Below are 24,606 nucleotides of genomic sequence, written 5' to 3'. Positions count from 1 at the left end.
AAGACCAAGGCAGAGGCACCAGCAGATTCGGCATCTGGTGACAGCTGGCTTCCTGGTCCACAAGCACCTTACAAAGGCCCCCACCTTTGAGGCTCATCACCTTGGGAATTAGGTTTCGATACATTAATCTATGGGGACACAAACATCCCATCTATGGCAGTTATGCGTGGAAGTGATTTTATAAAATCAACACAGTGGTTCTTTGTTGGGGAGGGGAGAGAGCTGAGGCTGGGCGAATGGGGCTCTGGGGAGACCAAAGCTCTGTGTCTTCACCTCATTTAGACATTACAAGGAGGTTTGCCTTAGAACAATTCACAAAACTACATGTTTGTTTTGTGTGGTCTTCTATATCCATCTTCTACTTTACAAGGAAATTACTATTTTTTAGGAGTTCTCTTGTGACGCAGCAGGTTAAGGATCTGGCATTGTCACTGCAGCAGCCCAGGTCGCTGCTGTGGCACAGGTTCAATTCCTGGCCCAGGAACTTCAGCATGCCTCTGGCTCAGCCAAAAAAAAACTATTTTTTAAAAACATCATAAGCACAATGAAAAGGCACACTGGGAAAAGTGTATGCGTATGTATACACACACATATGTATATATATGGAAGCAAAATATTATACTCATTGTATAATAATTTTTTTAACTAATAAGGGAAAAGTTAACATTCCAATTAAAAAATGAGCAACGATGATTCGTAGGAAATCTGCAATGGGCAGTAAACATATCTGTAAATGTTTGATCTTTCTAAAAACAACAATGTGAATGATCAAATTGGAAAAGTTAATAAAATGACAATACTTAATGTTGGGGGTGGAGAAAATTAGCATGCTCCCACAATGCTGACAGGTTTTTTTTTTTTTTTTTTTTTTTTGTCTTTTGTCTTTTGTTGTTGTTGCTATTTCTTGGGCCGCTCCCGCGGCATATGGAGGTTCCCAGGCTAGGGGTCTAATTGGAGCTGTAGCCACCGGCCTACGCCAGAGCCACAGCAACGCGGGATCCGAGCCGCGTCTGCAACCTACACCACAGCTCACGGCAACGCCGGATCATTAACCCACTGAGCAAGGGCAGGGACCGAACCCGCAACCTCATGGTTCCTAGTCGGATTCGTTAACCACTGCACCACGACGGGAACTCCCTGACAGGTTTGTTATAACATTTTTGGAGAGTAGTTGACAACATTTAACCTTTTGAAAAAACTTTAAAATGTGTTCACTTTATTTGAATAATTCCAGGTTTAAGGATATATCCAAGAAGTTTACTGGTGTTCTAAGTGGTTGGGATTCAGCACTTTCACTGCTGCAGGCTGGGTTCAACCCCTGGTCTGGGAACTGAGATCCCACATCAAGCTGCTTCACGCTGTGGCAAAAAACAATAATAATTAATAAAAATGTGTACAAAAGAAACTATCATGAACATCTGAAAGGGTATATTTTACAAAGATGCATCACAAACCATTATTTGTATTTAAAAATCTGGAAACAAGTAAAATGTCCAATTATAAAGAACATAAAGAATTCAAGGAGTACTGTGCAGTCATGAAAAGTAGAAGACTTAATGGCATTGAAAAAGCAAATTTCAAAGCAGTGCCTAGTGCAATACTTTTGTTTCCCTTTATACATTTTTATTGTTCAATATAACACATGAGGAAGAAGGCACAAAAGAAACCGGTATAGTTGATTTACTGCAAAGTGCGTATCTTGTAACCATCACCTGGGTCCAGAATAGAACAGTTCAAGCATCCAGGGTGTCCTCCTGCCACCCTCCTTCCCCAAATGACCCACACTCTGGACGTGCATGTAATGATTCCCTTTTCTTTATAGTTTCACCACTTGTATATATCAGGAAACACTTTGGTTTAGTTTTGTCTGTTTTCAAACTTTATTCAGTGGAACCATAAAGTATGGGCACTTCATGTCTGGCCTCTTCCACTCCCTGACTTTGCACAGAGTGGTGGTTTGTCATTGTTGTGATTTGGAATGGGGACAGCCTTTCTGAGTACTTGCGTGAATAGAGCGCAATACACTTTATTCTGCTCTTGAAGGATACTTGGGGCTGTTACTGATGATGCTCCAATGAACAAGCTTCTACCTGCATTTTCCTGCACGGGCGCACACATTCTGTTGTGTAAATATTTAGGCGTAGGATTGCTAATGGAGGTTCCCAGGCTAGGGGTCGAATCGGAGCTGTAGCCACTGGCCTATGCCAGAGCCACAGCAACGCAGGATCCAAGCTGCGTCTGCAACCTACACCACAGCTCACGGCAACGCCGGATCGTCAACCCACTGAGCAGGGGCAGGGACCGAACCCGCAACCTCATGGTTCCTAGTCGGATTCGTTAACCACTGCACCACGACGGGAACTCCCCAGCTGTCACTTTTAACAGCAGTCTGAGAGTTTCCATTGTTCCACATCCTTAATAATCCTGGGTATTGTCGGTCTTTCTTGATTTAAATTGTTGTATGGTTATAGAGCAGTATCTTGCAATTATAATTTATATTTCTTGATTTCTAATGGATTTATTGGCCATTTTATGAGTGGCCTATTCGAATCTCTCGCCCATTTTTTCTGTTGGATTGTTTATCTGTTTCTTTAAAAGAATAAAATATAAGTGGAAAAAATTTTTAATGACTCCATAGATCATGGTAATAACAGTTATTTCTGAGTGATGGAAATAGTAATTTGTATTTTCTTCCTTGTACTTCTCTGCTCTTTTCTAATTTCCTATAATAATTACATCTTATTTTCAGAACATTAAGTTTTCACAATTCTAATGAACAAAAGCAATGGATTTTATGAAAGATACTACCTAGGGAAAAAGTTTGAATACTTAACTGTTAAATTTATGGGATATTTGGATGATTTATGGTAGTGATTCTCAAACTCTTCCAAGGTGTTCGAGAGCTAAAATTGAAAAATGTGCCCTCTTCCAATGTGAAGTAGTTTCATTTATTTTGTTTAAAGCCTACAACCAAATTTAATATATCAAGCTATCAACCTATATACACATCCGTGAATTATTAATATGCCAAATAGAATCCAGCAGAAACAGATATTATGAGAGAAGTTTGAGCCAAAATTAGGAAATCATACTCCTATATCAAGAATTTCTGGAGTTCCCATTGTGGCTCAGCAGGTTAAGAACCCAACACAGTGTCCATGAGGATTTGGGTTCAATCCCTGGCCTTGCTCAGTGGGTTAAGGATCTGGCATTGCCACAAGCTTCGGTTTAGGTTAGAGATGTGACTTGGATCTGGTGTGGCTGTGGCTGTGGCTGTGGCAAAGTCCTGTAGCTGCAGTTTCCGATATGGGAAACTTCCAAATGCTGCAGGTGCACTGTAAGAAGGAAAAAAAATAATTTCTGCTTTCACTTCCATCAAAACTCCTATTAATGCGGTAGCTTCTAAAATAAAAGTATTCACATCCTGACAAAGTACAGGTTAAAAGGTCTTAGATTTCTCATGCTCTGAAAAATTAATCACAAAATATTAATCGAATAACAACTGTTCCCAATCGTGTGTAGCTTTAGAAAGAATTAAAACATAATGCTTGACCTCAGAGAGCTTGCCATCTGGAGAAATAAATCAAGCCCTTATGAAAATAACAGAATGCATGATGTTGGGAGTCAAAGAAAACAGATTTAACAGTAGAATGGGAGTAGCTGCTGTGGCACAGTAGGTTAAGAATCCAACCAGAGTTGCGGGTTCAATCCCCAGCCCGATGCAGTGCGCTAAAATTTTTTTAATGATGAAATGGTCATAGCAATTTTCTAAAGTAACTCCTGCCTCTGGCCTTGATGGATAGTATAAGTCACATTTATAGTCCCACTATAAATAGCTAAAAAACTAGAAAACATATAAAACAACTATCTTCAAGCACAGGGCTGCAATCCTGGAAGAAAAGAAACCAAGGCCAAGTGAGCTCAAGATCCACCAGGCCTTCTTCACTGGAGGTAGTTTCCAAAACTAGTGCAGGGAAATGGAGGCTGAGCAGGGAACTCTCACTGGAGGAACAAACAAATGAACAAACAAAACAAAACAAAAACAGAGACTGGAATTCAGAGCTGCTAAGGCAGCTGAAATTTGGGGAGCAGTTTATCAGAAAGGAAGGAGCTACAGAGAAAGAATCCCAAAAGTCTGCATAGGGGTTCCCCTGGAGACTTTTGTTTGTTTGTTTGTTTGTTTGTTTAAGGCTGCACTTATGGCATATGGACGTTCCTTTGCCAGGGGTCCAATTGGAGCTGCAGCTGCCAGCTGCAGCCACAGCCACAGCAACACCAGATCCAAGCCATGTCTGCCACCTACACCACAGCTCACCACAATGCCAGATCCTTAACCCACTGATCAGGGCCAGGGGTTGAACCCTCATGGATTCTACTCGGGTTCTTTATGTATTTATTTATTGCCTTTTCTAGGGCTGCACCCACGGCATATGGAAGTTCCCAGGCTAGGGGTCTAATCAGAGCTGTAGCTGCCAGCCTACACCACAGCCACAGCAACTCCAGATCCAAGCCGCATCTATGTCCTACACCTCAGCTCACAGCAACACCGCATCCTTAACCCACTGAGTGAAGCCAGGGATCGAAACCCGCAACCCTATGGTTCCTAGTCAGATTCATTAACCACTGAGCCACGATGGGAACTCCACTACTTAGGTTCTTAACGTGCTAAGCCACAATGGGAACTCTCTCTCTCTCTCTTTTTTTTTTTTTTTTTTTTTTCCCAGCTGTGTCCTAGCATTCGGAAATTTCCAGGCCAGGGATCTTGCCACAGCAGTGACCAGAGCCACAGCAGTAACAACACTGGATTTTTAACCGCTAGGCCACCGAGAACTCCTTCCCTGGGTGTCCTTTTACAAATTCGAAGCTATGTATGTGCAGATGAGGCTCTGAAAAGCCTGAGAAGCAGAGGAGAACTGCTGAGGGACAAGAATCTGCAGAGGAATGTCAGGGGTTTCACAGCCCTGGGGAGACGCTGACTGGGCCAGAAAGGAGAGACTCTGGAACACTCATCTGTAGAAGCAAAGATCATGCCCTAAAATTGAGGGCAAGATGAAACAGACCAGCCTTTAACAAGCCTAGAACTAAAAATACAATACAATACAATACAATACAATACAATACAATACAATACAATACAATACAATAAGGAGTTTCCATCGTGGTACAGCGGAAATGAATCTGACTAGGAACCATGATGTTGTCAGTTCGATCCCTGGCCTCACTCGGTGGGTTAAGGATCCAGCATTGCCATGAGCTGTTGTGTAGGTCACAGATGTGGCTCGGATATGGCATTGCTGTGGCTGTGGTATAGGCCGGCAGCAACAGCTCCAATTAGACCCCTAGCCTGGGAATCTTCATGTGCCGCGGGTGCAGCCCTAAAAAGAGAAAAGACGAAAAAAGAATAATAATAAAAATAAAATAAAATGTTAAGATAAACAAAAAGGTGGCGTTCCCACTGTGGCTCAGTAGGTTAAGGACCTCCATATCGTCTCTGTGAATACGTGAGTTTACCCAGTGGATTAAGGATCTGAAGTTGCTGTGACCGTGGTGCAGGCCGGCAGCTGCAGCTCCAATTCGACCTCTGGCCCAGGAAATTTTTATGCTGCAGGTGCAACTGTAAAAAAAAAAATTAATTAAAAGCCTATAACTAAGTCTTAATAAGATCAAAGTGGTCCACATTAATTTATGCATCTGCAGAAATTAAAATTCAAAACCCTTTTGAAGAAAATAACAAAATCTAGAACCTCTAAAATAAATCATCAAATGTCCAGCGTATGATTGAAAATTACTAGAAACGTCAAGAAAGAAAACATGTAGAGTAAAAAGTAGAATCTGTCAATAGGAACAGATGCAAAATACTATGCCTCAAACACACAATAATATGTAAAAGAATCTAGAAAAGAGGGTGGATAAATGGTGGAAAGAGATAAAGAATTTTGGAAGAATTATAAAAATTATATATATAGTTTCCAGATGAAACTCTAAACCTGAAAAAAAAAAAAAAAACAGAAATAAATATTTGCTGGATGAGATTAACTGAAGACTGGACACCACAGAAGAGAGGATTAGTAAACTTGAAATAGCTCAAAATAAATCACTGAAACAGAAGAAGTAAACTATTAGGAGAAAAAAGAACCAAGCCTCAGTGACCTGTGGGACAGTCTCCTATGGTCTAGCATATGAGTAGTTAGCACATAACCGAGCAGGATCTTCTGGGCCTTCCTGGGGCAGGCCCTTCCCCCCGATCCTCTGCTTTAGCTCCTCTCTGAAGTATAACATGTGTCTTGTTGGAGGTTTACAGAAACATCAGTGACCTGACCTCTGTGCCCAGCTGCAAGAACAAAAGATTTCTGCACCAAGGAGTTTGCAAGAACGACCATGCCCCTCCCCTCACCCCTCCTTCACATTGCCTTTAAAAATGCTTTACAATTGGTTTGGGGAGTTCCAGTTATTTGGGGGCCACAAGGCCCCTATCCGCTTGCACGGCCCTTCACTAAAGCTTTATCTGCTCCAAACGCCAACATTTCAATTTGTTTGGTCTCACTGTGTGTCAGGCACAGGGACTTGGGCTAGAGTTCTAGAAGGATGGAGACAGAAAATGAAGTAGGAATAATATTTGAGGCAGTTTTTTTGTTGTTGTTGTTGTTGTTATTTGTTTGTTTGTTTTTGTCTTTTTAGGGCAACACCTTCGGCATATGGAAGTTCCCAGGATAGGGGTTGAATCAGAGCTGTAACCTCTGGCCTCTACCACAGTCACAGCAATGCCAGATCCAAGCCGCCTCTGTGACCTACACCACAATTCACCACAAGGCTGGATCCTTCACCCACTGAGTGAAGCCAGGGATTGAATCTGTGTCTTCATGGATACTAGTCAGATTCATTTTTGCTGAACCATGATGGGAACTCCTTGAAGAAATTTTAATCAAAATTCCAAATCTGATCAGGGAAGAAACCCACAGACAGGAAAATCAATGAACCCCAACCGGAAAAGAAAATACATCTAGAAAGAAACACACCTAACAAAGAAAACCACACCTACACAGATCACTGTCAAATGGCTGAAAACCTGATAAAGATAAAATCTTAAAGGCAAGCAGAGGCAGGGTCTTGAAGAGATATGGGTCCATAGCTGCATTCTGTACATTCACTAATGGGCGAATTAATAAGCAAAATGTGGCATACACACAGTGGAATATTATTCAGCCTTAAAAAGCAAGGGGATTATGACATGTGATACACCATGGATAAGCCTTAAAGATGTTATGCTAAGTGAAATAAGCCATCACAGAAAGATACAATATGATACCACTTACAGGAGTTACCTAGAGTAGTGAAACTCATAAAAACAGAAAGTAAAGCATTGGTTGCCAGAGGCTGGGGAAATGGAAACAGAAAATTCTTTAGTGGACGCAAAATTTCAGTTTTGCAAGATGAGAATGGAGACTGGTTATATAATGGGACTATACTTGAAACTCTACATTTAAAATTGTTAAAATTGGGAGTTCCTCAGCAGAAACGAATCTGACTAGCATCCATGAGGATGCAGGTTTGATCCCTGGCCTTGCTCAGTGGTTTAAGGATCTGGCATTGCCACAAGCTTCGGTTTAGGTTAGAGATGTGACTTGGATCTGGTGTGGCTGTGGCTGTGGCATAGGCCAGCTCCGATTCAACAGCCTGGGAACCTTCATGTGCCACGAGTGTGGCCCTAAAAAGACACACACACACAAAAAATTGTTAAATCTTATATCGTGTATTTTACCACCATTAAAGTTTTTTTGAGACAAATTTTAAAGAGCAAATATACGATAAAAGATACAGTATGTGCAGACACAATAATAAAAATAAAGCTGACATCTCATTAGTACTAATGAAAGCCAGAAGATAAGGGTAACTTTATTTAGTCTTTTTAGGGCCACACCCACAGCATCTGAAAGTTCCCAGGCTAGGGGCTGAATTGGAGCTACAGCTGCCAGCCTTTGCCACAGCCTCAGCAATGCCACATCCGAGCCGCGTCTGCAACCTACACCACAGCTCACGACAACGCCAGATCTTTAACCCACTGAGCGAGGCCAGGAATCAAACCTGCAACCTCATGTCTCCTAGTCGGATTCATTTCCACTGCACCACAACAGGAACTCCTGTTTTTAAAATTTTTTATTTATTTTTTGTTTTCTTTTGTTTTTTGCCTGCACCTGCAGCATGCACAAGTTCCCAGGACAGGGATCAAACCTGAGCCACAGCAGCCACTGCAGTGACAGCATCTGATCCTTAAGCTGCTGCACCACAGGAGAACTCCCAAGGGTAACTTTAAAGTGCTAAAAACAAATAAAAAGTATCAATTATCGAACTAAAATTCTATATTGAGTGAAAATATCCTTCAAAAATAAAGGCAAAATAGAGGAATGTTCATTATCTCTTTGCTGCCAGGCTGTAACGGCTAAGGAGGGATGCCTGTTCTGCAAGATTCACCCCGTTATCCCTGTCTCCAGGATTTAACAAGAGTAAAATTCCAGAATGGCCATGTATCTACCTGGCCTTAAATAGTCTCTCTGTTTGCCTATTGCTGCAGTGGAGAAATCAGAAACACCTTGAATGAGTGATCAAAATGAACATCACCAGAGAGGGGCAAGTGGACACTGTACGCCCCTAGGCATGATGCCCAGAGAAGGGTAGATCAGGGGTGTAGTGTCCCACCTGGGAATGCACAGCTGAATCTAGTTGTAGGAAGGAACAGAGGAGCCCAGAATGAGGAAGTTTCTATTTAAAAGCAAACAGAGGAGTTCCAGTTGTGGCTCAGTGGTTAGCAAACCCAACTAGCATCCATGAGGACATGGGTTCGATCCCTGGCCTCACTCAGTGGGTTAAGGATCTGGTGTTGCCGTGCGCTGTAGTATAGGTCACAGATGCTGCTCAGATCCTGCGTTGCTGTGGCTGTGGGATTAGGCCAGCGGCTACAGCTCCTGAGAATCTCCAAAGGCCATGGGTGTGGCCCTGAACAGACAAAAAGACCAAAAATAAAAGTAAATGGAGAAGAGCCCTATTCCTCAAAAATGTCAAAGTCATAAAACACAAAGTAAGGCTGTGGAAAATATTTCAGATTCAAGAACACTAGGTAAAAAGTGAACACAATACCTGATCCAAGAGTGGCTCCTTTACTAGAGGAAGAATGCTGTATAAGACATTATTGGGTCAATTAAAAAATTGGAACATAGATATAGAGTAAATGAAACGATTTTATTAAGGTTAAATGTACTGAAGTTATCACTGCACTGTGTCTACATAAGAGAATATCCTTATTCTTAGAAAACATACCCTGAAATATTTAGGAATAAAGGGTCACAACATATACAATTTACTCATAAATTGCTCAGTAAAATATATATTATGCACATATTTATTGAGAGAAAATCCACGCAAGTGATATAAAATGTTAACAATTAACGAACGTGGGTAAGCAGTATGCATTAGCTTGCTAAGGCTGCCAACAAAGTACTACACACTTGGCATGGCTTAAACCTCAGAAATGTACTGTCTCCCAGCCCTGGAGGCTAGAAGTCCAAGATCAAGGTTCCTCCTGAGGCTGTGATGGGAAAATTGTTCCAGGGCTCTCGCCTGCAAAAGCTGCTGGCGCTTTGCTGTAAACCTTTCATTCCTTGGCTTTTAGACGTAGACACATCACTCATCTCCATTTTCATGTTCCCGTGCCATTTTCCCTGTGTGTGTCTCTGTGCTCACATTTCCCCTTTGCATTAAGGACACCAGTCATATTGGATTAGGGCCTAAGCTAAAGACCTTAAGCGAAAAACCTGATCACCTCTGTAAAGACCCTATTTCGAAATAAGGTTCCATTCCGTGGTATCAAGGTTATGATTTCAACATATCTATTTTGGGGATACAATTCAACCCCTAACAGGTGTATGGATAATTTTTATCCTATTTTTATTCCTGTAATGTTTCTGTGTGTTTGAAATTATTTCCAAGTAAAACTTTTTTTTTTTTTTTTAGGAAAAGAAATTCCTATACAACCTAAAGAGTGAATCACAAAACCCAATTCAGGAAGAGAAAAAGTATATTCCAAAGGAGTTGCAGGATTCTACCAACTCACAGCCACAAGATCCTTGGAATGGACAATAAAGGCATTGACCAAATAGGATGGATTATAAAATTAGAGAGGACGAAACTGATCAATATGAGTGCACTTGCCAAGAATTCTAGATTCAACATGTCCAGTAGCAGCCAAGGAACTGCCTGTCAAATGGATATGTTTTGCTCCAATAGGCGTTGTTAGGGGCTGCATACAATATCCCTATTCATCACAGACATTTTGGATGCAATTGGATCTGTTACCATAGCTGCAGCTCTCTCTTTTGCTTTGGTCCTGAAATGGCTGTTAGGGTACCAAATGGTGCTAAGGGTTTGCTTGTACAGCTGATTGAAACCTGGTTCCTAGACGGCCCAGGTTGAGATGCTGAAACTTTCCTAGCATATGTTAGAGGAGTTTGATGGCTTAGTGAGATGGGATGCTGGTGTTAATTCACTATGTGCACCCAGCCCAGCCAACCCCTACTGTACAACCCAGGAGGCCCAGGAATGCTTTAGTGAAGGGAGCACCAGCATCCATAAAAATCATCTGACTGCCCTCTGTAGGCCAGAGATGTTACTGGGAGATACTGCCATTGAATTGGGTATCCTGATTTCAGTGGGAATAATGGGTCCCCTGTGTGGTAGAGGTCAGGTGGTGGCACCTGACCAGCAAGGACCAGCAGGGACAAAGTGGGCACAATTAACATAATAAAGCACAGGGCAGAATGGCCATTGGAGCATTTAGCCTCTCAGGGTCTCTGGCAATTTCTAGTTGATCATAAAGTTCCCAAGAATAAAATAGATGGACAGCTTCCACCAAGGTATGGCTTTATCTAAAAAATTGGAGAGAGTTCCCACTGTGGCTCTGTGGAAATGAACCTGACTAGTATCTGTGAGGATGCAGGTTTGACCCTGGCCTCGCTCAGTGGTTTAAGGATCCAGCGCTGCTGTGAGCTGTGGTGTAGGTCAGATGTAGCTTGGGTCTGGTATTGCTATGGCTGTGGCGTACGCTGGCAGCTCTGGCTCTGATTGGACCCGTAGCTCGAGAACTTCCACATGCTGAGGGAGTGGCCCTAAAAAGACCAAAAAAAAAAAAAAATCAGAGAAAGTCTAGGAGTTCCCTGGTGGCCTAGCAGTTAAAGGATCCAGCATTGTAACTTCTGTGGTGTGTGTTCTATCTCTAGACTGGGAATTTCTGCACACCACAGGTGTGACCAAAAACAAACAAAAAAATCAGAGAAAATCTAAGCCAGGTAAGCAGAAATCTTAGTTGAATGACTATACAGAAAGTATCCAACACCCAGACTCCTGTCAGTTCATAGATCCAGAGTTCCTAACTGGAAGAAGGGAGGTGAAAGAAGCTGAGAACCCAAACTGATACTAAAACCAAGAATTTATTACAGCATCAATCTGTGCTGTTATTACATATCAATCTGTGCTATTCTCCAACAGAACAGCCTCCTTAGTGTTCATTGAATATATATTGTACCTGTTTCAAGCCAGTCACAACATCCAATCCAAGAAAATATACCACAGGATGGATCCAGGGTTGTTAATTTGAACAGTGGATACAGTGGTGGGTAAGAAGCAAAGATGTTGAACATGCTGAGTGTCCAAGCAAGGCATTAGCATGAGTAGGAAGGATATAAGCCCAGGAGGAGGCAGCTACTCTAAGAGGAAAATGCAGGTTTCAAGGTCTGCAAGCTAAAAATCAGGGAGAAGAGGGAGTTCCATTGTGGCTCAGTGGTAACAAATCCAACTAGTATCCATGAGGACTCTGGTTTGACCCCCGGCCTCATTCAGTGGGTTAAGGATCCAGCATTGTTGCCATGAGCTGTGGTGTAGATGGCAGACATGGCTTGGATCTGGCCTTGCTGTGGCTGTGGTACAGGCTGGCAGCTGCAGCTCCCACTCAACTTCCTATGCCCCCGGTGGGGCCCTTAAAAAAAAAAAAAGAAAAGAAATTACTCCTTAGATATGCATCTTAACTAGCGCCTGGATCCTGTTTTTCTCCATCCTGAACTCCCCTCATGAGGCAACATCAGGAACTGAGGGGGTCGTGCTACAGTGGCTGATGGCTTGATAGCAGGCAACACTTTTGGTACACAATGTATATACTGTGCAACGTATACATTCATATTTAACATGTGTACAATTTTTCGATGTATAGAAGTATATAGTAATTTTTTCTTTCTTCTTTCCTTCCTTCTTTCTACAAACAAATCAGCTTTGAATCTCTAATCTTGGATCCAAATAGAAGCTATCAGTGGTACTAGAACTTGCTAAAATTCTTGTGTATAGACTTTGGATTGGAAACTCCAATGAAATGTTTAGAACCCACGTTTTGGCACATTCTTCCTACTAGGCAAATAAACGCCTCTGGCTCCTGAGTGCGGCCTCCCTTCACGAGAGCAGGGAGATTATTTTATTTGGTGAAAAGGACACTGATTTCGATTGGAGGAGATGATTAAACAGCTGTTTTCTGTAGGTCAGCCATCCCCAACGATGTAAACTCCGGCTGGACCAGGATAATCAACTCTGGAGTTCCCCAGCACGCAGCAAAGCACTCTCCAAGGACTATCACCGCAACCGCTCGATAAATGTTTGTTGAAGAAACCAGGGAATAAAGGCGCAACAACAGTGGGACAGGGCGGTACCGAGGCTCCATGGCACCGGCGTTCCCACCGAACTCAAACTGGCGCAGGCTTTTCTGTCCATTCGAACCAGCAGCGACTCCGCGTCAACCTCCGCCCTCCAGCTTCTGCCCCGCCCCAGCGGTGGCTTCAGGGCGCCGGGACGCGCCGGCCACTGGGGGCGGCACCAACCGCCCGCCTCCCGGCGCCGAGGAACCAGGCTCTGCGCATGCTCCCTGGAGGTACCAGGGTCACACCCCAGTCCGCAAGATTGAGAATCCGATTCTCCACGTCTTGGAGGCGACCTGGAAGAGTCTGGACCAACACCCAAGCTCCTCAAAAGAGGAAGGGGCTGGGCGGAGGCGGAGAACCGACACGAAAAGGCTGCTTACAAAACCCGGAAGCCCTTCCGGATCCACGTGCGGACGTCCTCCCGACTCCACTCATGCGCAGTAGCGGCGGCGGCGGCGGCGGCGGCGGCGTCGGCGGCACTAGTTAGTGGTGGTGTCTCCTAGCCGGAAGGTCCGGTTGCCTCTGGGCGCCCGACGCCGCCGGGGTCATGTCAGCCCAGGGCGACTGCGAGTTCCTGGTGCAGCGAGCTCGGGAGCTGGTGCAGCAGGACCTGTGGGCCGCCAAGGCTTGGCTAATCACGGCCCGCAGCCTCTACCCCACCGACTTCAACATCCAGGTGAGGCAGGGCCGCGCGCTCAGGTGGGAGCGCCCTCCCAGCCCCCCTCCGCCCTGCCCGGGGCCGCCCCGCGGGGCGGCACCCAGGACCCCGGGGCCCTTCCCCAGGCCAGGCCGGCGCGGGAGAGGGGAGCGTTAGCATCCTGCGGCCCGGACCGCGCCTCGTGCGGCCGGGGAAAGCTGCCAGCCGGCCCCTGGGTCCGGACCGCGGCGGTGGGGTTGGGGCGGGATGGGGGCGGGGCGGTGTTTGAGGTTCCCACGGGTTAGAGCTCCTGCGCTGTGTAGTGAGCACCAGCGATAACTCTGGGCTGTAGCTATGGAAGGGGATGGAACGCCGCCACATCTGCAGCCAATCAAAGTGTATACGTGTATCAGGGGAACGAGAAGCGCCTAAGCTTACAGTGTTAGACGCCAGGTGCCTTCAGTAATTCTGATCTTAGTGGCCACCTGCTATCTCTGAGCCGTTCCTGCACCCATCTGGGAACCGGGGCTGGGAGTGAGCCTGTTAGCCCTGTGGTAGTGTCTCCAAGTGATGCCTGACTCTGGGACCTCCAGGGGTCGGGGTGGGGGCCGAAGGGGGTGAGCAGGGCTGGCCCGGGGCCAAGGGCCTGACCCCTGGCTCTAACTTGTGTTGCAGTATGAAATGTACACGATTGAGCGGAACGCAGAGCGGACGGCCACCGCCGGGAGGCTGCTCTACGACATGTGAGTGGGGACGCCGCTGGGTCTCTCAGGAGGTTTTGTTCCTGTCCTTGGAAGTAGGAGCTGAGGGAAGATCTTCAAGTTCACCTGCATATGGGGTGCCTAAAGCTTACCCAGTCACGGATCCAGGCCTTGCATTAATTGCTGCCATATCTAATGCAAAGAGGTCTTCTTAGGTTTTATTCGTGTTAAAACTCTACTATCCAGTTTATTTTATTTTGGAAAATTTAACTTTGCAGAAGTTCAGACAGTACTGGAGTGTAGAGAACAATAGGTGGGAGTCCATCCTAACCTTAACCAGAGTTAAGTGTGTGTATATATGTGTCTGTAGACATACAGTACTCATCAGTAAATGGGGGGAGGGTTGTGACAGTTCATACTATTCCCACTTTGCTGCAGCTTTCTTTCTTGGCCCACATGTAGGCATATAGAGATCTATGTCATTCTTTTTCAGATCTGAAAAACATTTCTTCCTTTTTTTTTTCTTTTCGTTTTATGGCTACACTGTGGCATATGGAAGTTCCTGGTCCAGGGATTAAATCCAAGCCACAGCTGCAACCTATGCCTCAGCACCAGATCATTTAACCCACTGTGCTGGGCCAGAGTTCCAACCTAAACCTCCCACAGTTATCCAACTCGCTACAGCTGGATACTTAACCCACTGTGCCACAGGGAGAACTCCTGCATAGCATTTTTTTTAACCACTCTTATTGTTGGACATTTGGATAGTTTTCACCTACTTGAGATAATATTCAGCGTTTCAGTAAGCAGTTTTATAGTCACATTTTGGTGGTTTTTTTTTTTTTTCCCCTGTAAAACTATATTCTTAGATCTTCATGGTCAAAGGGTAGATTTTAAATTTTGATGCACTATGGAATATGGAAGTTCCCGGACTAGGGGTTGAATTGGAGACAGCTGTCGGCCTACACCACAGCCACAGCAAACTGGAATCCAAGCCATGTCTGCGACCTACACCACAGCTCACGGCCACGCCAGATCCTTAACCCACTGACTGAGACCAGGGATTGAACCCACTGATGCTGGTTGGTCTTGTTACTGCTGAGCCACAACAGGAATGTCCCTTAGTTTTTATTTTTATATCTTTATCTTGGTTTGTTTTGGTACGTGATTGTATTCATGTGGAATAAGGTAAAATGTATTTTTCTCCAATGCTAATGTTTTATTTTCTTTTTTTGGATGCTGTATGGAATCTGACATTTTAATTTAATGCATTCATTTTAAAAATAGGTTTGTGAATTTCCCAGATCAGCCGGTGGTGTGGAGAGAAATCAGCCTTATTACATCAGCATTAAGAAACGATTCACAGGATAAACAAACCCAGTTTTTAAGAAGTAAGAATGAAGTGATAATGATGTATAAATTACCATTTCTGGAATACCACATTCTGTGTAGTAATTTCCCCCAAAAAGGTCACATCTGTGTTATTGGTACCCTTGTGTATGTTTTGTTCTTGGCAACTCAAGCTTGTACAAAAGATGCCACTTGGACCCTTGAGCGTTTGCTTAGAACCCTTTACAATTCCTTAAAGGATGTAGATTTATCACTTTGCCTGGGGAACTGAATATATATATATATATATATATATATATATATATATATATTTTTTTTTTTTTTTTTTGGTCTTTTTGCCATTTCTCGGGCCGCTCTCGTGGCATATGGAGGTTCCCAGGCTAAGGGTCCATTCGGAGCTGTAGCCACCGGCCTACACCAGAGCCACAGCAACGCAGGATCTGAGCTGCGTCTGCAACCTACACCACAGCTCACGGCAACGCCGGATCGTTAACCCACTGAGCAAGGGCAGGGATTGAACCCGCAACCTCATGGTTCCTAGTTGGATTCGTTAACCACTGCGCCACGACAGGAACTCCTGAATATGTTTTTAATAAGTTCCACAGTAATCAGAAAGCCTCTGTAGATTAGGCAGATCCCCACGGTACAGGAGAGAAAGTTCTAGTAATTTGTTTTATGGTCATTTAGTGAACATGCCCCGTATGTTCTGACCCAAAAGCCTTCCAGAGTGTAGATGAAGTACAATGATAGTGATTTTTCACTTAGCATATCTCATCCTATGCACAACAGTGTCTTAGTTCCACTTTTGCTTCCATGTTTTCTTTCTGAAAGAAACTTTTAAAAGTGAAATGTGTCATATACAGGTTTATTTGAAACTCTTCCTGGCCGGGTCCAGTGTGAAATGTTACTAAAGGTTACAGAACAATGCTTCAACACTTTGGAACGATCAGAGATGTTGCTTCTCCTGTTGAGACGCTTCCCTGAAACAGTGGTGCAACATGGGGTAAGATTTGATCCTTTCCTTTTTCTCAAAAGAAAAATTGACCGGTGGATTCATTATATGTTTAAGAGCTGTAGTGTGTATTATTTTAAAGAAGAAATTCTGAGGAGCACTGGATAAGATTGAACTCACAGCGAGGAAGTTGTCGTAAAGTTTAAAAGGACGTCCCTGTTACCAAGCTATGAATTTCGAGTTGAAGTTGTCTTACCAGTATAAGGAAACAGTCACCAGGCTTTGACAGTGCTTCTTGTCTGCAATTTGTGGAATACAGTAAAGTTGGAAAAAAGTAATCCATTCCAGAGTTCCCCTAGTGGCTCAGCAGTAACGAACCCAAGTAGTATCCATGAGGACTCAGTTCGATCCCTGGCCTCCGTCAGTGGGTTCCAGTGGGATCCAGTGTTGCCATGAGCTGCGGTGTAGGTCAAAGACATGACTGGGACCTGGCATGGCTGTGGCTATGGTATAGGGCAGCAGCTGCAGCTCTGATTCAACCCCTAGTCTAGGAACCTAGATTTTCTGCGGGTGCAGCCCTAAAAAGACCAAAAAAAAACAAAAAAAAAGTAATCCATTCCATTGTATTCAAGTAGTCCTAAGATGCGTTTTTCACATGCTTTTGCTGTATGAACACTGACTTTCCTCTACTCTGCCCATTCATAGGTCACTGAATGTAGTTCTATGTGCTGTACTGTAGGAGCTTGTTGTGTTTTTTTGTTTGTTTGTTTTTTGTCTTTTTGCCATTTCTAGGGCCGCTCCTGCGGCATATGGAAGTTCCCAGGCTAGGGGTCTAATCGGATCTGTAGCTGCCAGCCTCCACCAGAGCCACAGCAATGCGGGATCCGAGCCGCGTTTGTGACCTACACTACAGCTCACAGCAATGCCAGATCCTTAACCCACTGAGCAAGGCCAGGGATCAAACCCACGACCTTGCAGCTCCTTGTCAGATTCGTTAACCACTGAGCCACGACGGGAACTCCAGGACCTTGTCGTTTATTCCCTCCATGTATAATAATAATAGCTTACATCTAGTAACCCCCACCTCCCAGTTCATCCCTCTTCCAAACCCCTCCGCCACGGCAACCACACGTCTGTTCTCATCCATGAGTCTGTTTCTATTTTGTAGGTAAATTCATTTGTGTCATATTTTAGATTCCACTTATAAGTGATTTCACGTGATGTTTGTGTTTCTCTGTCTGACTTACTTCATTTAGTATGATCATCTGGTTGCATCCGTGTTGCTGTGGGATTCAAATCATTAACTCTCTTAATTCAAACTTTTCTGCTTATTCTCTCCCTCTCCACCCTTCTGGCTGCTGGCCCCCCGTTAACCCTCTCTCTTCCTTCGTGTATTTGTTTCAAAGGCTGCTCTAACAAAGTACCAGAAGCTGGGTGTCTTAACACAGCAAGCTTATTTTCTCATAGTTCTGGAAGCTGGAAGTTCAAAAGCAAGTTATGGGTAGGGCCGTGCTCCCAGTTAGGGCTCTGGAGCAGATGCCTGCCCGCCTCGCCCTGGCTTCTGGTGGGTGCCAGCAGGCCCTGCCATTCCTTGTCTTCATCACTCCAGTTTCTGTCTCTCTTGTCACCTGGCCTTTTTTGTGTGTCTACATCCCAGTATCTTTACATGACTTTCTAATAAAGATGCTAGTCGCTGGATTTAAAGCCCCCCAATCCATTCTGACTTCATCTTAACCAACTGCATCTACGAAGACATTTCTTGTAAGATAAAAAATAGATAAAGTCATGTTCTGAGATTGTGCATGGACATGAATTTGGGGGGACACTATTCAACCTCTTATATACTCCCTGCTCATTACTCTTTTAACTTCCTGTCTCAGGTCATCTTTCACATCGTTCTCCCGCTCCCACCCCCTGCATCCTCAGGTGCTTTGCATGGAAGAGGTTGCAGACATCTTGTTGGATTTTGACAAGCCAGCTTTCTACTGTAGTAGGGCGTCAGTAATGGAGAGGTGGTATTTCCAGGCTGATGGCTGGCTACTCCTGGCAGCTCTTGAAAGTGCTAAGCTTTGTCTACATAACACACCTTGACGTGAAGAGTAAAGTTAGTTTCCACATTTCTTAGAAAAACATCTACGTCTCTATTACCATTCTAACTCATTCCAGTCCTTCCTTTAATCCTTCCTTTAAGTTTCTAGACATCTTGTTAGCATTTTAATTTTATTAGTTCAGAGGAGAATAACTGAGTCTAGTCAGGTGAATGTCGCCGATGGGTGCTTTTGTTTTCATCTTTAAAACGAGAATTTCTTCGGGAAGTTTGAATGTACAAATTATGTGGTAAATAAAATACGCTTTTTTTCATGTAATTCCAACATCTGAAACTGTAACACATTTAAATGATAAATTGTATTTTCATACAGGTTGGCCTTGGGGAAGCACTATTAGAGGCTGAAACTATTGAAGAGCAAGAATCTCCTGTTAACTGCTTTAGAAAATTATTTGGTAAGAAAAATCACATTTTGTATTAATTCCTTAAGGTAAGTAGAATATACTGGAGTGAGTGCCATTTTAGAAATAAGGTTGTTTGTGGAAAGCAGAGGAACTTTTCGCGTTATAGAGTTTAAATCCTTGGATTTTTTTTTTGTTTTTCCTTCAGTCCGGAAAGCATTTTAAGCAACGTCTAAATATTTTTTTTTAATGGCCTCATCCACAGCATGTGGAAGTTCCTAAGCCTGGAATTGAATCCGAGCCACAGCTGTGGCAGTGCCAGATCCTTTAACCCGCCGCGCCGGGCCGGGGATCAGACCTGCACCTTCACAGGGACCCGAGCCGTTGCAGTCAGGTTCTTAACCCACTGTGCCACGGTGGGAACACTTAAACTTTTATTATGTAATAGTTGATACCTCTGAAAGAATATGTGTAACCTTGTACTTAAATATGAAGCACGATAACAAACACCTGAATTTCCACCCGAACATCATCCACAATGTAGAATCTGCCTGAGGGTTTCCTTGCTAATAACTCCATCCACTGATGTCGTTCTGTACTGCGGCTTTTTTTTTTTTTTTTTTTTTTTCTTTTTTCTTTTTAGGGCTGCATTGCGGCATATGGAGGTTCCCAGGCTAAGAGTCCAGTCGGAGCTACAGCTGATGGTCTATGCCACAGCCACAGCAACGCAGGATCTGAGCTACGTCTGTGACCTACACCACAGCTCATGGCAACACCAGATCCTTAGCCTGCTGCACAAGGCCAGGGATCAAACCCTCAACCTCATGGTTACTAGTTGGATTTGTTTCTGCTGCGCCACAACGGGAACTCCTTATTTGGTTAAACTTTTTTTTTTCTTTTTTTTTGGACTGTGGCTTTTAGATAAATGTGCTAGAAGAGTTTTTCCCCCCGCCATATGTTAGATACTACATGAGTGAATTTGAAAGGAAATTTTGTTGCCAGAACCCTAGAAGAGACAAACAACTGAATCAGTTTTTTCTCACTATCCTTTCAACAGTTTGTGATGTCCTTCCTCTGATAATTAACAACCATGATGTCCGGTTGCCTGCCAACTTGCTATACAAGTACTTGAACAAAGCAGCTGAATTTTATATCAATTATGTCACTAGGTCTACTCAGATAGAGAATCAGCATCAAGGTAAGTAGGAGTATCCTGCAATTTATTTTGTTTTCTAAAATGTCAAGCTCAGAAATGCCTAAGCATTCTGATTATTCTCCTGGATGCATGCCAATTTGATAGTCTTTCTAAAAAATGATCCCTAGGAGTTTCTGTTGTGACACAGCAGAAATGAATCCAACTGGTATCCATGAGGATGCAGGTTGGATCCCTGGCCTTGCTCAGTGGGTTAAGGACTGCATTTCTGTGAGCTGTGGTGTAGGTCACAGGCGCGGCTTGGATCCCGTGTGGCTGTGGCTGTGGCTGTGGCGTAGGCTGGCAGCTGTAGCTCCAGTTTGATCCCTAGCCTGGGAACTTCAATATCCTGCGAGTGAGGCCCTGAAAAAAAACAAAAAACAAAAACAAAATAAAATGTAAAAGACAATCCCTAGGAGAAAATACCACAGGTAGGAGATGAGACTTTTCTGAAACCAGTTTTACTCCTCCATTGCAACAGCAAACCTGCCGAACAGAATCGTTTGCTCCGTACGCGTGCCACAGGTCAGAAGTCACCTCCTGCTATACCACCAGCTGGTTGTGGGTCATTAAACAAAGTACACAACACATTGAGATTCTGCGCTCTTGCTTTTTGAGTGTGGGGAGGTTCAGGCATTTTTTTTCTTTAGAAGTAGCGCATAAGTAGTAAGTGGTTATTATTGATTGTCAGCTACTTTTTCCTCACATCTCAGGTGCCCAAGAAACATCTGACTTAATGTCGCCCAGCAAACGTAGCTCTCAGAAGTACATCATAGAAGGGCTGACTGAAAAATCGTCCCAGATCGTGGATCCCTGGGAGAGATTGTTTAAGATTTTGAATGTTGTTGGAGCAAGATGTGAATGGCAGATGGATAAAGGAAGACGGTAAAACAGTATTCATTTCGGGATTGCCTAACAAATTTTCTCATAATGTCTAAAGCACAAAACATGAGTTCCCATTGTGGCGCAGTGGAAATGAATCCGACTAGGAACCATGAGGTCACGGGTTCAGTCCCTGGCCTCGCTCAGTGGGTTAAGGATCCGGCGTTGTAGGCCGCACATGCAGCTTGGATCCCTAGTTGCTCTGGCTCTGGTGTAGGCCGTTGGCAACAGCTCCAATTCGACCCTAGGCTGGGAACCTCTATATGCTGTGGACGTAGCCCTAAAAAGACAAAAGACAAAAAAGAAAAAAAGAAAACACAAAAACACTTTTTTCTTTCTTTTTTTGGGTCTTTTTAGGACTGCACTGGCAGCATATGGACGTTCCCAGGCTGGAGGTCAAATCAGAGCTACAGCTGTCAGCCTACACTGCAGCCACAGCAATGTGGGATCCAAGCTGCATCTGTGACCTGTACCATAGCTCACAGCAGCACCAGATCCTTAACCCACTGAGAGAGGCTAGGGATCGAACCTGCATCCACATGGATACTAGTTGGTTTCGTTACCACTAAGCCATGATAGGCACACCCCCAAAACACTTTTTTTCTAAAAGCATGCAATGTATAGGTACACTTCTCTCTGGGCAAATTCTATATTACTCAGTGTTTACACAAAAGAGTATGGTTTTTCAGTTTATTCCCAGTGGAAGCGTGAACTCTCAAGAGGCTGTTGAGTTTGAAGCACTCCTTGGTGTTCAGAAGGGAGAGAAGCTACTTGGCATGTTTGTGTCACAAACTTGTGGCCTGATCCCTGCTCTAATTCAGAAAGGGATTTGCACGCCTAAGCAGACCGTGAAGGGTAATTTTACATGCCTAGAGCCACATTTGGTAAATGTAAGCATTCCGTTGGGGCTTTTCTCTGGGCATTTTGCTGACGAAGCTGGAGTGATTTTAATGATTTTTATCCTTCCTCTTTCAGAAGCTACAGTGATATTTTGCATAGAATGAAGGATCTCTGCAGATACATGAACAACTTTGATAGTGAAGCTCATGCAAAATATAAGAACCAAGTGGTTTATTCCACCATGTTGGTCTTCTTTAAGAATGCATTCCAGTACGTCAACAGCATACAACCATCTCTATTCCAAGGTTGGTTGAAGAGTTTGAAGAGTGGCCTCATTGGGGACAGTGAGGAAGATGAAAATGTTTACCTTAATGTTGTTCTTGGATCCAAATAACTGCGAGGGTGATGATAGTGCTTTTATTAGTTGGCGGTGGGTTTTTTTTTTTTTTTTTGTCTCTTAGGGCTGTATCTGCAGCATATGGAGGTTCCCAGGCTCTGGGTCAAATTGGCCTGCACTACAGCCACAACAATGCCAGATCCAAGCCGTGGCTGTGACCTACACCTCAGCTCACAGCAACACCAGATCCTTAACCTGTTGAATGAGGCCAGGGATCGAACCTGTGTCCTCATGGATGCTAGTCAGATCCCTTTACGCTGAGACACAGTGGGAACTCTTTTTGGTGGTTTTTAGGTAAGGTCATTTGCGTTAAAAACTCTATCAAAGGATGAAATGGTACTGCGAAACTAAACACAGATACCAAGTGCCTCTATTTTGAAAAAACAGCAGCTATAGCAAAGTATTGATGATTTCACACTTGGCAGTAAACAAAGATTTTTAAAATAATCATGCATATAGAGTGTAGAAAATGTGAAAAGTAGAAAAGAGGGTAAGATCACCTACAATACTTCCAGTGTAGCCTGTGGTATTTCATACATTTGTTTGGAATTTCTAACCATAACTTTGTAGACTTACTTTTTTGGGTAATTTTATGGCTCCAGATACAAAGAAGGTGCTTTCACTTGTAATCCACAGAACCGTTATCATCAGCTTGGGGTATATCTGTGCAGTCTTTTATTTCTGTGTGTCCGTACTGACTTACCCAATTGGGATCAATGACTTACATTTTCATGTGACGGTTGAGTGTACTTCCAGCTGATATCAAGTCCTCCCTTGATTTTTGCGGCCGTCTTCAGTGTTGCTGTTTTCCCTCCCTCCACAGGTCCTAATGCCCCGAGCCAAGTTCCGCTGGTTCTTCTCGAGGACGTGGCGAATGTGTATGGTGATGTAGAAGTGGATCGCAATAAACACATTCATAAAAAGAGGAAACTAGCCGAGGGAAGAGAGAAAACCATGGTAATCCTCTCAGATGCATGTGTTAACAGATTACATGTTTATGGTTTGCTAGAAATGAAATTCATAAAATAGGGCTTTGGAGCTAAATTAATAAAGCTTAGGTCTTTTCATTGTGAGATAGAATTCATGGATAAATTGGTGGTTCTCAGCGGAGAGGTGGTTCTGCTCCCTGGCATATTTGGCAACGACCGAGGACATTTTTGATGGGCATGGCTCAGTGGGGAGGGGTTGCCTTTAGCATCTAGTGAGTGGGGGCCGGAATGTAGCTAAACACGCTACCGTGTGCAGGACAGCACACGACAGAGTTACCCAGCCCAAAAGGCCAGTGGTGCCGAGGTCGAGAAACCCTGGTATGAGTTATTTATACCTGTGTGAATGGTGTTGATTAAAGGACAAAACCAGATGAGCTGCCTTGGACATGTAGAGCTGTGGTGGGTGCTGGCTGCAGAATGGGGAGTCTCTCGGCCACCAGTCAGGGTGGGAAGTCATTACAGCCCCAGGAGAGATGTTGGAAAGGTTTCATGAAGGAGGTGAGCTTTGGGCATCAGGTCAGCCTTGCAGGATGTTTAGGCGGTTATTGTTTGGAATTGGGATTTTGTCAAGAGGCGACAGTTTGCACAAAGATGCAAGAAGCCAGAGGGTGTGAAGAATCATTAGTCTTCCGGTTTGGCCAGGCGGCCGGCCAGCCTGCATACAACACTAGTTTCCAGACTCTTTTTTTTTTTTCTTTTTTGGCTGCCCCACAGCATATGGAGTTCCTGGGCCAGGGATCAGATCCAAGCCACAGTTGTGACCTTAGCCACAACTGTGGCAATGCTGGATCCTTAATTTACTGTGCCGGGTCGGGTATCGAACCCACGTCCCAGTGCTCCAGAAACGCCACCAATCCTCTTGCACCACAGGGGGATCTCCACAGTTTTCAAACTTTTTAAGCAGAGGAATCCTTTCTTGCAAGGAAAGCTTTAGTGGAGGCCTGTCGTGTATCGTGACAGTGGGGACATCAGGACTCTGCTCCCTTTCTTTGTAAAAAGCCCAATGGTGAATATTTTAGGCTTTGCAGACTTTTCAGTCCTTAGTTGCTTGGTTGGTTCCCCATGTCCTCTCACCAGAGTACAAGCTCCACAGGGCCAGTGACCTTGTCTTGTCCACCCCAGTGTCCTGGGCATATGAACAGAGCCTGAGCCCCCAGAGGCCTCTCGTGACATTGTGGTGCTTGAAAGGATTCCCATTCTGCCTCCCGAGTTTGGGTCCAGCCTGTGGTAGAGTTGTTTAGCCTTCCAGCCCCTCTGTTCCTCCTTCCATTTGTCACCTGTCCTGTGTAACCTGGCAGGCTCTGCTCTTGTGCCCTGGCCCTGCAGGCCATCTGGGATCTCCATCCCCTACTCTGCCTCACCTGATGCAAATTCAGCCAGATCTTTTTGTCCCATTGCAGAGGACATACCTGGTGGCCCCGGAGCTCAGCTCACAGACCTGTTGTGTTTTACTCATGGTATTTTGTTTTTGGTAACCTAGCATCTAAAAA

The 24,606-nt window shown here is 44.2% G+C and overlaps 1 protein-coding gene and 1 long non-coding RNA gene across 8 annotated transcripts in view; one reads left to right on the top strand and one right to left on the bottom strand.

The window, feature by feature from the left end:
- Window positions 1-9,215: 9,215 nt before the first annotated feature.
- LOC146395150 (uncharacterized) lies at window positions 9,216-13,200 on the bottom strand. Its single transcript, XR_014832764.1, has 2 exons — window positions 12,741-13,200; window positions 9,216-12,022 (listed from the first exon to the last, which is right to left on the bottom strand). It is a non-coding gene; the product is annotated as an uncharacterized LOC146395150 (long non-coding RNA).
- Window positions 13,201-13,203: 3 nt separating this feature from the next.
- INTS10 (integrator complex subunit 10) overlaps window positions 13,204-24,606 on the top strand; it is a 45,127-nt gene continuing 33,724 nt past the window's right edge. For all 7 annotated transcript variants that reach the window (XR_014832731.1, XR_014832733.1, XR_014832732.1 and 4 more), the window contains exons 1-9: window positions 13,204-13,404; window positions 14,041-14,108; window positions 15,354-15,457; window positions 16,280-16,419; window positions 18,789-18,870; window positions 19,874-20,014; window positions 20,722-20,893; window positions 21,866-22,035; window positions 22,951-23,084. Coding sequence is in view for 4 of the 7 variants with exons in the window: in XM_003134201.5 (XP_003134249.3) it covers window positions 13,276-13,404; window positions 14,041-14,108; window positions 15,354-15,457; window positions 16,280-16,419; window positions 18,789-18,870; window positions 19,874-20,014; window positions 20,722-20,893; window positions 21,866-22,035; window positions 22,951-23,084 (1,140 nt within the window). In the remaining 3 variants the exon portion in view is untranslated. The remainder of the gene's footprint in view (window positions 13,405-14,040; window positions 14,109-15,353; window positions 15,458-16,279; window positions 16,420-18,788; window positions 18,871-19,873; window positions 20,015-20,721; window positions 20,894-21,865; window positions 22,036-22,950; window positions 23,085-24,606) is intronic.

This window comes from Sus scrofa, chromosome 17 (assembly GCF_054392235.1).
Source record: "Sus scrofa isolate SSC_HxYL_T2T_F1_AM1 chromosome 17, Sscrofa_HxYL_maternal_Yorkshire_Landrace_v2.0, whole genome shotgun sequence".
NCBI lineage: Eukaryota > Metazoa > Chordata > Mammalia > Artiodactyla > Suidae > Sus > Sus scrofa.
This window is presented reverse-complemented; position numbering and strand designations above follow the sequence as displayed.